The 15,351-nt window shown below is 37.6% G+C and overlaps 1 protein-coding gene across 4 annotated transcripts in view; it reads left to right on the forward strand.

Annotated features, from left to right (window-relative positions):
- The window catches only part of CLCN3 (chloride voltage-gated channel 3), a 53,319-nt gene extending 37,968 nt beyond the window's left edge, over positions 1-15,351 (forward strand). For 2 of the 4 annotated variants that reach the window (XM_026048644.1, XM_026048645.1), the window contains 7 exons: positions 832-912; positions 1,889-2,434; positions 4,812-4,998; positions 6,414-6,812; positions 8,434-8,650; positions 10,658-10,733; positions 12,424-15,351. In XM_026048644.1, the coding sequence (XP_025904429.1) occupies positions 832-912; positions 1,889-2,434; positions 4,812-4,998; positions 6,414-6,812; positions 8,434-8,650; positions 10,658-10,733; positions 12,424-12,582 (1,665 nt within the window). In that variant the 3' untranslated portion in view covers positions 12,583-15,351. The remainder of the gene's footprint in view (positions 1-831; positions 913-1,888; positions 2,435-4,811; positions 4,999-6,413; positions 6,813-8,433; positions 8,651-10,657; positions 10,734-12,423) is intronic. The other 2 variants (XM_026048646.1, XM_026048647.1) reach the window with 1 other exon arrangement.

The following is a 15,351-nucleotide window of genomic DNA, read 5'->3' on the forward strand; positions in this document are numbered from 1 at the left end:
TTCACAGAATTGTTCCACTTYTCAGTAGAATCCCCCTACAGTAAAAGATAAACGGTGTCATCCCAGCTGTGCTGTACTTCCCAGGTTCAGCTTCTTTGCTTCTGGAAGAAGATTGCAGAACTCAGGAAGCATGACTTAATTTCCAGTTTCAAAGCTGGGTATATTTGAGCAATCGCTTAACTTTTCTGTCATTTAGCTGCTCATCTCAAACTAGTGTAATATTTCCATTGAGTCTCTTTTTGCTCTTCCACTGGCATGTGGGCAACAATGATATTCCTGGAATTTGTCTAATATTGTATTTACCATGTACCTTAACCTTATATATATTAAACTTAATTTATCTGTCATGCTGTAGGACTAGCTACTGTTTCAGTTCCTCTTAAATTTTGGTCAAAAGCTGCTGAGTCTAAACCTCTAAGTTCGACTTAAACTATGTAGTGTCTCAGCGCCCCCTTTCCTCCCCCCCGTTCCCCCTTCCTTGAGCAGTATTTTTCCTAAGGCTCTTCTCTGCCACACACATCATCTTGGAGAGAAAAACCTCACTACAATCTTTTGWTAAAGAGGTACCAGCAGTTTCATAGTTTCCTTTGGGTGCTTGACTGAGGAGGCTTTGAGCACCGCCCTTGGCTTCATCACAGCTGGTGCCTGGTGCCCATGGGCACTCACTGCCCATGTCTTATGCTGGACTCGCAGGATGGCTTGCTCTTAGCAAGGCTGTGTCYCCTCACTAGGAACATAAAAGGAACTGATAAAATCAAATGAGATTTTAACTTTTAAAATGTAAATCACAGATTTACTGCAAAATAAACTGATACCATTGCTCTCTCCTAGGTATTGTCAGCTGCCTCAGCAGCAGGAGTGTCTGTGGCCTTTGGTGCCCCTATTGGTGGAGTCCTTTTCAGTCTGGAGGAGGTAGGTCAAGAGATGGCACTGAAGGAAAGATATTTTAAAAGTCTGCTTTGAGATGAATAGTCTCAGACTCCTTTAAGTTATGAAAGCTTCCCAACAGGGAAGTTATTTTTGGACACGCATTTCAAAATTGAGAGTCCTATCAGAGGCAAACTCCTAAATATTATTAAATGTATTTTGGATAACTGTCATTTTTTTTGCATTATTCTCAATTTTAGGCATAGATAATACTGCGTGTAGTGTATATACAGGAGATAAATCAGCTTTTCACTCTAGGAATGTATTCTAGAAAATAAAAATTTGGGGACTTGTATTTTGTTGTGTGTCTTTAACTTGTTTTGTAAAACTGTCAGATAATTTTCTGATGTTAGTTAAGTGTAGGCACTAAATGTAATTGAATACAATAATAATAAAAATGGCTCCCACTTCAATCATACCGTCCATTATCCACGGAGTATGGCTTTACTACATTAGTTTTCATTCATTGCTATCAAAACGCATGGAAAATTCTTCAGTGGAGTTGTCTTTGGTTTTGAGTTTTTGAATGTGGCTTTGAGAAGTCTGCTTATGTCAGAAATTTTTCAATGTTGATAGTGCCCGCAGGGGGTGAAGCACTATTAGAAAGAGATTGAGAGCAGTCAGTGCACAGTCTGATCCTTGTAAATGCATAGATACTTAGGGAATATTTTACATGTGAATTACTACACATTTTAGAGAATAAGCTTAAAACAGCAGTGATTTCAGTGTTGCTTTAGTGTTGATGTTTAATGATGTAAGTTTAAATTATATAAGGCTCTAAAAATAGCATCAAATTATGTGTTGGGAGCTGCAAGTGAGCAGAATAATAGTGATAATACAAGAGTGTGGGCTTTTTTTCTGCCTATACAAGGACCAAAGCAGTATTCTAACACATGCAGAAAATAGTTTTCCAGTATTTGTAACTGAGTGACTAATAATTCTAATTTATTGCCTTTTGCAGGTCAGTTATTATTTCCCGTTGAAAACTTTGTGGAGGTCATTTTTTGCTGCTTTAGTAGCTGCGTTTGTTCTGAGGTCCATCAATCCTTTTGGTAATAGCCGTCTAGTACTTTTTTATGTGGAATACCACACTCCTTGGTACCTTTTTGAACTGCTTCCTTTTATTCTTCTGGGAGTATTTGGTGGGCTCTGGGGAGCATTCTTCATCCGAGCAAACATCGCATGGTGCCGCCGACGCAAATCTACAAAATTTGGGAAGTATCCAGTCCTGGAGGTTATTATTGTTGCAGCTATAACGGCTGTCATTGCATTTCCAAATCCCTACACGAGGCTGAACACCAGCGAGCTCATTAAAGAGCTCTTCACAGACTGCGGGCCGTTGGAGTCCTCCTCCCTCTGTGACTACAGAAATGATATGAACGCAAGCAAAATAGTAGATGATATTCCTGACCGTCCAGCAGGCACTGGAGTCTATTCAGCTATATGGCAGTTGTGTTTAGCACTCATATTTAAAATAATTATGACAGTCTTCACTTTTGGTATCAAGGTAAGTGTGAATGCGGTGACTGCATAACCTGCTGTAAATATAAAATTACTTCTTTTCTCTTCCGAACCAGCACTCCCAGCTGTCATGTTGGTGCTATTAAGCTTTTTCTTTTAAGTATAGTTTTAAAAGTCTTGGCTTTTCATTAATAAACAAACCTTGTGGAGAACCATGCTAAGTTTAATTAAATTTAAGCTAATGCTCTGCTATTCAACTGTACAGAAGTGTGTGCTAAATTTTATAGAGGGCAGAAACGGCCCGATTGAGCAGTGAGGATGTTTCTAAGATTTCCAAAAGCTCAGTTCAGCTGAGTTCAAAATAGCTGCTCATGTTCCCTAGTCCTGTCACGTGGATAACAAAAATACAGTAYCTCATGAACTTCTTCTCTTTTATATCTCCTCATCTGAATGCAGATTATTACAGGCAAATTGATAAGGAGCCTAATGGTGATCTTTACAGTTGTTTGCTTTTAAGTTTTCTGTATTGCATATCATACAGACCAGAAAATGGTCTGTATTCATTTGATTGTATTGGGAATTTCTCTGACCTTTTTTTAAAAAAAAAAAAAAAAAGGCTTAGTTCTTGTCACTCTTTAAATCAGTTCAGGAGATACTTTCAACTTATCTCAACAGTGGCAGTTTTCTAAATAACACATAGTAACTCTCATGTGTACATTGTGTTCTGACTTGGTGTATTCCCTTCATGCATTTTTGCAATGAGATCGTTACGACGTCTGTCTTAGCACAAACATGGCTGCAGAATCATCACCAAGCAGACTTTCTATTTATCCTGGCATTAATTTTTCATAGCTAACAGTGTTGTTCCATGTTGCTGATAGAAAAATACCTAATTGCATTCCTCGCACATTATTTTAGAATATTTTTTGTTCAGTTAAATATATGTGTTATGTCAGTTAATAGTAAGATAATCCTGTTACAGATATTTTAAATGGTCATTTGCCACAAATCAGAACAGGATCACTTGATTTGTTTTATAGAATTTCATTTATAAGGGCTTTACCCTTCTGAGTGTTAAAGAACTCTGTGTATGTCTTAGGATTTTCCATAGAGGTGTCACCCCAGGACCGTACTTGTTGTATTAAGACTTAGGTTTCATTTGATTCAGTTTTACTTCCCTTTCTTGTAGCTCTTACTTGCAATTTGGAGGGGTGGTTGTGGTTTTTTTTTTTTTTTTTTTTTTTTAAGAGAAGTTGCAAGATTATATTTTTGTCTTTTGTAAGTAGTCAAGGACTCTTGCTGCTGTCATGGATGAGATTTTTTACATACATTTATCTGAAGCCTTGAAATTTATTCTTGACTAAACCAGAATCCAAGGAAGAGGATGCTGTTTAAATATTTCTATTTACATTTTAAGCTTTAGTTTTATGAAGGGAAGATTTACTGAAGTGGGAGGAGAGTATGTGTGTAATCTAACCCTTGCTGTGGGCTCATCGTGCCTGAATGCTGATGAAGCACAGTTTGGAGTGGGATTACAGCTCTGCCACAGAACCCAGCCTTTGTGCAGCTGCCTTATCAAAAACCGCACAGAGTCATAGCTAAATCGTGATTCTTTACTGGTTTTGAAGAAGGTACCTGCCACAGGGTACATCTCCTCCTCTGAAGTCAGTCCAGCAGGCTTGTGCAGGGAGAGGAGAACAGAGCTGGACAGGGCAGAGCCTTTTTTCCATGTCCAGTCTCTGTGAACCATCCTCTCTGCTTCGTGAAATGACAAYATTTAATAGTTAGCTCTGGCAACACTGGAAGAAATATCGTTAGATTTTAGAGCTTACAGTTCTGGAGCGAGGAGGACTGCCTAAACCTTTTCCTTGAAAATTAATCTTCTGGCTATCAAACGCAGGAATCTTGCTATATTGGTTTGTCTTTGTGCTGCCTTTTTAAAATTCTTTGCAACAATACATATTGCCAATATAATAATATTAATGTTAATAGATTTTGAAATACAGTTCTACACTTGCTTTTTGATTCCATTGCAAAGTCTGTAGTTTGCAATTGCACAATGCTCACACTTCATTGTTGCAGTGTTGTTAAAGAATAAATAAGAAAATGTCTTATTCTACTAATTGTACATGATTTTTTTTAAATAAAATGATTTTGTTAAGTGTTTAGATAAAAAGTAAGAGTCTTCATTTTTTTTGTAGTGAGAATTGTACATGCTCGTAAAATTGAATTTAACTAAACAGGATGATTAGCAGTATCAGTGCCATTGCATAAAATGGCAGTGCTAACCTTATMCCGATTTTACATGTTGACAACACGACAAGAGTATTTGCATCACTCTTACTCTGATAAGCATCCTAAAATATTTCTAGGAGTATGCACTGTGTGCATTTTTATCAGCCTGACAGCAGTTTCTGTTGCAGGTTCCATCTGGGCTGTTCATACCTAGCATGGCAATCGGAGCGATAGCAGGAAGGATCGTGGGGATTGCAGTGGAGCAGCTGGCCTATTACCATCACGACTGGTTCATCTTCAAGGAGTGGTGTGAAGTTGGAGCTGACTGTATTACACCTGGGCTTTATGCCATGGTTGGTGCTGCTGCATGCTTAGGTAACTAAATTGCAATAAAATAAATCAGGGTCTGATTTCTTGGTCCTTCACAAAGTAAAATGAAGGAGGATGAAAATACATACAGTATCAGAGCAGCTCTTTATGGGGTGCTCCCTTCAGAGGAAAATGCTGGTATCTTTACAATAGATTGTAAGATCCTTATGATCTTATGATCTGAAGAATAAAATGTGGAATATAGAGTAGCCACTGAGAAATAGAAGAATTTAGTAGTATCGTTAGCTTCCTCACAATGCTACTGAGAGATGTCACTTAATGCATCAATCAAAATGATCGATTTCTTGAAATGTATGAAGCAGAGGACTTGTGCACTTAAGTAGCATATTAAAATTATCCAAAGGAAGTGATCTGCTACCACATCCATACGAYTTGCAGAAATTATTCCTGAGACTTGATAATTTGAACAAAACTGTCAGAAGTGGTTAATGATTTGAGGGTCCTGTTTGAGGTATTTTCAAGAGGATGTGTTAAAAATCAGCTTCTTCAAAGGGACACAGCTTGGACATGTACACTGAAAGAGATTTYGAAGGTCCTGTCCTAACCTATTAAATAGTTGACGTAGGAATTAAACTTAGAAAACTTTTAGCACAGGTTCTCTGTAAAGTAGACTACTTCCTTAAGGAAGAAGCATTTGAGTGCATTTGAGTGAGAAAATAAACTTGTGGAACATAGATTTTGTGTTGCAGGGCTTTTGTTCGTTTATTTTCCAAGTAGTTGAATTTAAGTACATCTGAATGCATTAAAAGAAAGACTTATATGCATTTATTAAATGAAGGTACAGCATCAGAAACTAGTGGTGGAAAAATCTTCCAGAATGCTACTGAAAGTAATATCTCTTTTTTTTCTCCTATTGCTCAAAGAAGAGAAAACTTCTTGCCAGCTCAAATTTCCTTTTAGGTTTTGCAGTTAATATCAACTTTAAACTCCTGATTGTTGTGAGCAGTGCAGCTATTCAATACCTGTGCCTTACGTGCATTAGTKGCATTCTTTTTTCAGATCATCCTCTTACTGGATTTCCTTGCGTTTCTCGGTATTTTTAAATATATAAGGAAGGAGTGCCATAGAAAAAATACTATTTTTTTTCTTTTTTCTTACTATTCTGTAGTTTGTATTCTCTAATATTCTTACAGTTTTCTAGTTTATATGATATATATCCATACTTTTTTTTCTGCGTCAAACTACTGTATTTTCTGAGCTTCAGATTTTTTTTTCCAAGAGCACTCCCTTTCTTCTGAAGTTTCCTTATGTCTGTACCTGTTTGTGTTATATAGAGCAGTGTTTGTCAGGTGAATGTTAACTGGCAAAGCTGCCTTTGTAGCTCTTAACAGGAAAGGTAGAAATTCTAAATTCTGTATTATCTGATACGAGCATGTTACTGACTGCTGTTTTTCTTGCAGGTGGGGTGACAAGGATGACCGTGTCCCTGGTCGTTATTGTTTTTGAACTAACAGGAGGGCTAGAATACATTGTGCCCCTAATGGCTGCAGTCATGACCAGTAAGTGGGTAGGAGATGCCTTTGGTCGGGAAGGCATTTATGAGGCCCATATTCGACTGAATGGATATCCTTTCTTGGATGCAAAGGAAGAATTTACTCACACAACACTGGCTGCTGATGTCATGAGACCTCGGAGAAGTGATCCACCTTTGGCAGTTCTGACACAGGATAATATGACCGTTGAAGATATAGAAAACTTGATAAATGAAACCAGCTATAATGGTTTTCCTGTTATTATGTCGAAAGAATCACAGAGACTCGTGGGCTTTGCTCTAAGAAGAGATTTAACTATTGCAATAGGTAATTATCTTCCGGTTTTATATGATTGTCTATTGTAATTTAAAAATTCATTCTGTAAGGCAGAATTTACTGTGTTCTGGACTGTGTCATGTTTTTAAGGTCCAGGTACCTTGCTCAAGATAGTCTCTGACATGAAGAAAATGTTTCTCTCTTTTCTCTGTCATAAAAATAAGGTTTGTCATGCTGAAGTAGGCTAGAACATCATCTAGACCAGTTTGTTTCTTGCATGTCTAGTACTAGATTCTTGAGAGGAAATCAGGACTCATCATTTTCCAACACAGGATTACTGAAGGTTATTTTATCTGCATGCCATGCACATAGTGTTTGTGGTTTGTTCTGATATTTTTCTCAAGTGAAATTGCATTAACATTCTTCCTAACTTGGCGCCTTCTGTTGAAATTATTGTCTAAGTGATTTTTCAATTTAAATTGATACTGAATTTCACTTTTTATTTATTGTTAAAAAAACCAAGATTGCATTATGAAGAAGTGATGGATGAATTACTATTTTTCTAATTTATCTGTTCAGCCATGTGCACATCAGTACATAAGTCCTGTTTTGTCCCTCTTAGGGTAAATGTTAATATGATACCATGATAATGCTCTGTATGCTGACATTTTTTCTTTTCTGTGGGATATGAGGAAAGCATACTGTAATCRAACGAAAATAACGTAAGAAATTGTTACAAAAAAACATAATTTTGTGCATGAAATGAATGATAGATGTTGTATATTAAGCAACTTGATTTTATTATAACACATTAAATTATATATGACAAATATCCTTTTAACAAAGACACTTTGTGATCTYGAGAAAGACACAAATTTCCCCTGTATTGAAAAATGTTTTTTAAAAAATGGTTAAAAAATGCTAGCTTTTTCAGTATAAGATTTTCTTGCAATCTAATTCATGTGCACTACATGATGTATATAAGTGCCCAAAACTTGGGAACTGTTAGGCATTACATTGTTTTAAGTTTTTCTCTACTTACTGATAGGTGGGGTAAAAGCAAAACAATTCTCCTAACAAAACATTTTCACAGGCAAAGATCATTTCAGCCACTCCACGTGCATAGTGCTTGGGGTCTAGACTGGCCTGAGAGCTGTTCTGAGAAACAGTAGTGCAGGCAGCAGGGACTCCGGTCACGGAGAGGGGATGGCATGAAAAGGAAAGGTGAAATCAAACAAAGTTAATAAATTCATATGAGCAAGAAGAAAACACCTTCAGAGTGAGCAGGAATGAGGAGGGTTTTGGTTTGTAAACCAACCATTTCCTTGTCCTCGTTGGCATAGTCTCAGCACTCGGAGCTGTCACTTGAGATTGGTGTTTCCCTTGGCAATTCCTTCAGCAGCTGTTCATGTACTTCCTGTCTCATAAGTCTTTCCTTCTCTTTGTTTAGAATTCAAGTTAGTTATTGGAGTGAAAACAGGAATAGCTAAAGCTGCATGGGCAGGACAAAATAATGGCTATGGAAGTAACATCAGAATAGCAGCTATCAGAATGTCAGCATCTGCAGAGTCTGATGGTGTTGTTTGAACTTCCAATTTGAACCTAGTCATGCAAGAGAATACAAGTTCTCATCTATTGTTTGTTTTCTTTCTCCTCTCTTTTTTTCTTGAAGAAAGTGCTAGGAAGAAGCAGGAGGGCATCGTGGGCAGTTCCAGGGTCTGTTTTGCCCAGCATACCCCATCACTTCCAGCAGAGAGCCCTCGGCCCTTGAAGCTTAGGAGCATTCTGGATATGAGCCCCTTCACCGTGACAGACCACACACCCATGGAAATCGTGGTGGATATTTTCCGGAAGCTGGGCCTGAGGCAGTGCCTTGTAACACACAATGGGTGAGTAGAAGAGCAGGAATACAGCTCCTCGTTAGATACAAGAGCTTCCATATCCAGGATGAGAGCTTTGATGGGATTTAACCTATGACTTTGGTGCTACTACTGAGGACCCCAGCTGTAGGCCAAGAGAATGCTGTGGTGTGGTCTCTCTCAAACTGCCCCTCCTTCCTTGTTTTCTTATCTAACAGGCAGTCATTTCAGACAGTTTAAGATGTTATTTTAAAAGTTAGCCCTTATTTAGCACTAATTTTAGGTGKGTGAATCGCACTTGGAAGAGACAGAGCTTACCCTGCAGAAATTTASTCTTGTGGAGCATGTAGTGTGGGCCTGGTGCTTCCTAGTTCTTAAATGTGTTGTCAACAGCTGTTGAATGTCACCCACAAAAGAAGAGAGAAAATGACCCCTTCAGTACCTCCACTTCAGAGTTTAGTGACTGTAATTGTCACGGAGCTATTGACATTTCTGGAGTTTTGGAAGCTATTTTTAAATTTTTTCCCCAAGAACTCCTTCTGAGGAGCTGTTCCTTTGTTGGACATTCTGTTTCTCTTGTGTGAAATACTTGGTATCTAACCACCGCAGATTCTAATACAATATCTTGCAATCCTTGAGCATGTGTTTTAAGGCATCTGAGAGGTGAACTACTCTCTGCAGACTTATATTTAGGATAAATGTCCATGAAACAAACACTAAAATTCTGAAATGTGGGTGGGAGATGTATTTTGTTGTGGGCAGCTGTAAGTGGTAAATACCTTACGATTGCACTGATTTGCAAGTTGGTTCATTCAAATATGTTTTAAAATCAAGTGTGTTTAAATTTACTCTTATTTTCTTGGCCCCACCCATATATTGAATGGGATTTGGAGGTTTTCAGAAGTGTAAATACTACTTTTAAAAAAGACATCACGATCTGACATTTAGAAGTCAGTGCAGGAAGGGAATTTTTCCTAGTTTTAGGAGAGAAGTTTCAAGTGATAAAATTGCAGTGATCTTTTCTTCTTTCTGATCTTTTTTTCTTAGTTTCTGTTGTGGTTGAGTGCTCAAACTTTGATGTCATTGATTCCAAAGAAATCTTAGCTATTAAAAATTAGATCAAACTCTGCTGTATATTTTCATTATTTTGTGGTAAAGAAGCAGAAAATATGGATGACTAATCTGCTTGCTAACTTTGGTATTTGTTGTCCTCCTTCAGCTTAAAAACTTGTCCTTCATGCATTCACCATCCATTACAACAAGGTTGAATAGTAAATACTTAGGGTGAATATGACCATATAGATATCAAGGACTAATTTAGATTTTGGCAGATTTCTTGCAAATTCAGTGTACATATTCATTATTCAAACATATATACACACTTATACATTGACTTCATGCCTGAGTATTGATATCCAATTAGAAATTGGAAGCTTGTCAAAAAAAAAAAAAATTAGGCTGATGCCACATGTATTGGTACATAAAGAAAGATCCTGACTGTTTTATGTATCAATATCAATTCCAATGAGTTGCTCTTGATTTGTACTGTCATGAAGGAGAAATCTCTGAATATGCCTGTTCTGAGGCACACGTAGTGCAGTTTCAAACCTCAACTGCTRTGGTTTTGTGCAGTTACCACTTTGACCATCTCCTAGGAGAGGTTAAGTTATGCACAATAATCCTATATGAAAGGAGAAATTAAGTATATCTCGGTGTTTGTGGTTTAAAAAGCTGAAATGACATGAATTGGGGGAGAAGGGGTAAAGTATCCTTCCGCTGACATGTGCTTCATATGAGAACATTACTTTTCTGGGGTTGTTGAAAATTGAGTTCTGTTCCGTGTTAAAAACCAGAGAGTCACTGTTGGGGGACGGTACTGATTTTCCAGTCACTCTTCATTTAACAATCTCATTAGCTTTCTGGCATTTTTATCTTTTTTATCTTTTAGTTTTGCTGTATGCTAAACCTTTCTCATTATTGGAACTTTTTTTAATTTGATTTCACACACAGTTATTAGCATAACATGATGTGTTTCAGGATTGTCTTGGGGATCATCACAAAGAAGAACATATTAGAGCATCTCGAGCAACTAAAGCAACACGTCGAACCCTTGGTGATTAGATATATCAGATCTCATAATTAGACACATTAGAAGTCAGGAAGCATGAAACTTGTGAACTGTTCAGTGCTCTTATGACATCGGCTGAACAATGAAGTATCTTGTACTCAAAATTTGTATTCAAGAAACCGTAATATAAAACACTATGTGCCAACTATATTTGTAAAATGTAAGCTGTTRATACAGATGTACTGTTAGTCACAACATTAAAAGAAAGTAAATGGTAGAGATCAAAAACTTTCTGATATTTTGCTCTTGAGATCACGTAGGTCCATCTGGTTGTTTTGTGTTATGCCAGATGGGAGAGCACACAGCTAGGAATATTTTTCCCCTCATACAGATTGATTTTCATATAAGTCACTTGTTTTTTTTTTTTCTGGTCTTGCCAGCTTTAAGTAGCTGCTAAATAGCAAAGCAAGTGTGACATCTTTTGACAAGCAAATCTAAACATGCTTTTAAATATATTGCAATATTATCTACATATTTTTGTTAAAGTAGTCATATTTTTTAGTTCTGCACTGTAATGCTCTGCAATGCAGCTGCTATCTGCAGCAATTAATGTACCCTTTCACAAAATGTGTAGTCATATCTTTAGCCACTATATTGCCTTATTAGGTGTGGTTTTTTTTTGTTTTTTTTTTTTTTTTACTGTTGCCTTTGGAACCTACATGTTGCTTTAACCAAGATGTTGTGATCTAACCTCAGTTATAAGATAGACTTTGTCTTAATTTGAACATTGGTTTCTCTGCAATAGCCACATCACTACTAAACCTGCCCACAAAGTTTAGCTGCTTCTGTGCAAAACATGCTAATTATGTTTTCATTTATGCTAATATTTCACAAGTATTTCATGCCTCCTTTAATAAGAGAGAACAAAATGTACTAACCAGAATAACAAGGGCAGCAGGTCATTCATTCTGCTCTGTGCTTCTCCTGTGATACTATCCTTTTGGACAGCTTCACCCCTTTTTGATAYGACACAGTTATAATTTTAACAGCAATTAAGTCCCCGTCATAAGAGCACTGTATCTAAATTGGAAAATGAAAGCTTTATTTGTTACCATTTATAACAACTGTAGACTTCAAAACCTAGTTAACTCTAAATTATTTTGGATATGTTGCATGATCAGTACAGTGTGCTCTTATGAAAAATACTCCTTCTGATCCAGTGGTGTGACCCTGGAAAGATCCTTACTTTAAAAAAGCCGGGAAGGGAATTCAATTCGATATTAAAACTTTGGCCCATCAAGTAATTTGTCCCTTCTGATAGGTTGGAACAGGCTTTCCCTATAAAATGGGATCACTATCACTGYTTTTTCGTACCTCTTTTTTTCTTTGTCCCTCTTTGTTACTTTTTTGTTGGCATACACTGATCAAAATTTCATTTTTGTAGAAATAAAATAAATAAAAACGGTCCTGGATTTTACTCATGTTACTTGTATTTCATTAAAAATGGATTACAGCTGTCCGAGACGATTCTATCTGATGTCTCAGCATTGCTGTCTTTCAGCAAACTGGTGGTTACTCGATATTTTGATTAATAAAGTGTTTTTGTTTAAATAAGCAAATCAGGCTGTTTACTTTTGCTGTACTCCTGTCAACAAAAAGGACTTGGCTACAGATTTGTTCTCTTCTGTTATTTTCCTGTATGGATTAATACCTGTGTTCTGCTTATCCTTTTCAGGCGCCTCCTTGGCATTATAACAAAAAAAGATATCCTCCGGCATATGGCCCAGACGGCAAACCAAGACCCCGCCTCAATAATGTTCAACTGAAGCCCATCGCTGAGGAGAGAGAGGAGACGGAAGAGGAGGTTCATTTGTTGAATAGCACAACACTTTAGTCTGGGGTATACTTCAAAAATCAGAAACGCGAGCTGGGTTTTTGCGTCACGGTGCTGCTGGAAGTCACGAGTCGGTCTGGGGGAGCGTGTGGCGAGGAGGAAGCGTGGGAAGGAAGGGAGAGCTGCTCTCCTGCACTGGATGCGATCCCGAGACGTGAGGTCTGCCATGATAGTGCAGCGAGGAGCCCAGTGAGGAGGCGCAATTCTCCAGCCCCAGCCTGGTACTTCAGCCTTGAAGAGATGTGTTACCAGTCCCTGTTTCTGGAGGGATCATTCCGAATTGAGCCATCCTATGGAGACTGAAAGGTCTTGCCCTTTTTACCATAGAAAACTGTTGTGTTAACTCATGAAACGTATAGTTATTACACATCACCTTTCTACATTCCAGAAGAGCTTTATTTCTCTCTCTCCTGAGCCGTAACAAAGCATCTTTAAAATTGGTGTGCCCTTTTGAAGCAGTAGTTTCTCATATTGAGACGTACTGTGAGTTACTGAGATTTGATCACAAGAAGGGAGATTTTTCCTTGTGCCATTAAACATGTAGTCTGTACATCATGAAATGCTTGAGGCAGTACAGATCCACTGCGACAAAAACAGCTCGAACGGGTACTATTTGGCAAGAACCGTGCGAGGCAGCTTTGAGCCCCCCCTGTGCTGTGATACGAGAAAAACAGGGGAAATTAGAGTTTCGGAGAAAAGCACTGTTTTTGCTGCAGAAGATATCAATAATGTGACCTGGTCTTATGCAATTTTTGTATTAATTGAAAACACTATTATATATACCAATGTCGTGCAGTATAAGGGAAAATACTGCTACACTAATAGTTAAGAACTGGAACAATTCTCTATATGTGTATCTGGTAAAAATTGCATGCTACAACACTGGAGATATCCCCCTTACCTTCCCCCTTCCCCCCCCTCTCCCCCCCCAATAAAATAGGAGATCAATTATTTTCATTTTTATTTTTTCCTCCACGAAAGATGTTCCACTGCTGACACAGTAGGAAGAAACGTAACTTGTAACTTGCACTAAATGTATATTATTTTTCTTGAAGTTTTACCATTCTTTATTTATATTTTTATGGATTAAAAAAATCTATTAAATACAAATCAGTTAATATCTCACATAACTAATTACCTTTTTAATGTGATTTTATAGAATAATTTATAATCCTCTGCAAGTAATGGAGGATTTGGCAAATGTTTACAACTAAATGAAGGGTTTAAAGAAATGGTTTCTTTATGATCCAACATGCGTATAAGATCATCTTCAAACCTAACTTTCACTGCCGTTACCTTGAAATTTGCTTTTTTTTTTTTCCTTTATTAGCAGATAACTGGAACAGTAGTAYTGAAAATGTTATTTTAAAATAAAAGCTGCAAGGTCTTAAAAACATAATAGGAAAAAAAATGTAACTGGAATTACTAGATTGGTTGTCACTTTTCCCCCAGGTACATAGGTCTGTTTAAGTTATGTAGCCACGAAAGATGGCCAGGAAGGCAGAAAGGAATCCAGTACTTGAAACCATGACTAGACTTTAAAATCCAGCAACAATCCATGCTTCAGCAGGGTAACTGACAGCTACCTAACATCCCTACTCTTGTCTTTCAAGGACCACATTAATTTGTTTCAGTCACACACACCCACTACTACCAGACATGCAAAGAAAAAGATTGTATGCCATACCATAAAACTAAACAGGGAGAAGGAAAATAAGAAATACAGCTGCGAAAATCACGTTTGATCATTTGAGATGAGATAAAATTTTCTTCTATTGATAATTTTGCCCATAGGACTGCAAAAATATAAGTGGTCAGTGTACAAGTACAGGTGTCTCTGAGGTATTCATCACAGTAGTCTCTCAGGTCGCTCTTGGGCAGAGTGCTCAGCATGTATTCCTCTCCAAGTATGACTAATGTGCACAAATGACTGGGATTGCTGGCACATGCTAGAATAATACGTGAGCTCTGCTATTTATACTCATCCTTGAAGTATAAAAATGTTACCTACTTTTTTCATCTCTTGCACCGACTTGCAACACCAGGAAGCATAATATTTTCCTGGAGTGCCCAGTGGCTTGTTGGGCCTGTTGTGGTCAACCCCTTTTTTAAAACTGGTTTGCAATGAAGTAGAGAAGTGAGGAATGTTGAAACTGCAATTTTGCAGATTTTTTTTYCCCTAAAATAGCTTTATTCTTCCACGTGAAGTCAAGGCTAGTGCTTCAAAAGTTGTTCTGTTATACCATGTAAGTTTGAGGTAGTTTTGCAAAGAACAGCATTTGGCCCACTAGGAGAAGGCAGCTCTGGAAGCTGTGCTGCTGAATGTCGCTGGCTGAAGCTTGTTTCTGCAGTGGAGGAGTGTCAGTTTGCTGCACTTATACAAATTGCTTTAAATCCRTCTGAAACCTCTACCATTTCTGCTGTTCTCCTGCAAAAACACTGTGGTGTGTGTATTGTATGAATTTGCACCAAATTCAATAGACTGTGTGTCTGAATTGAAGTACAATTCACACTCGTGCTGTGTTTTATAACTTCAGTATAGAACCCAAGTGCTGCATTGATATTGTGCATCTCTGTTTACTCTTTGGAGCTGCTAAGCTTTCCCTGTTGACATTTAAAACATCTTCTGGTGATCATACATTAGCAATTCTCTCACTCGWGTGCCAGTGCCTGTGCTGTTCAACAAACCTTTTCTTTTCTAATGTTAAACCTTCCAGCGCCTTACTCAAGTTACTAATTTGAAAAAAATGTGGATGGGAGGGGGAAAGT

The sequence above is a fragment of the Nothoprocta perdicaria genome, unplaced genomic scaffold, assembly GCF_003342845.1.
Source record: "Nothoprocta perdicaria isolate Ctin4 unplaced genomic scaffold, notPer1 scaffold_56, whole genome shotgun sequence".
Lineage (NCBI taxonomy): Eukaryota > Metazoa > Chordata > Aves > Tinamiformes > Tinamidae > Nothoprocta > Nothoprocta perdicaria.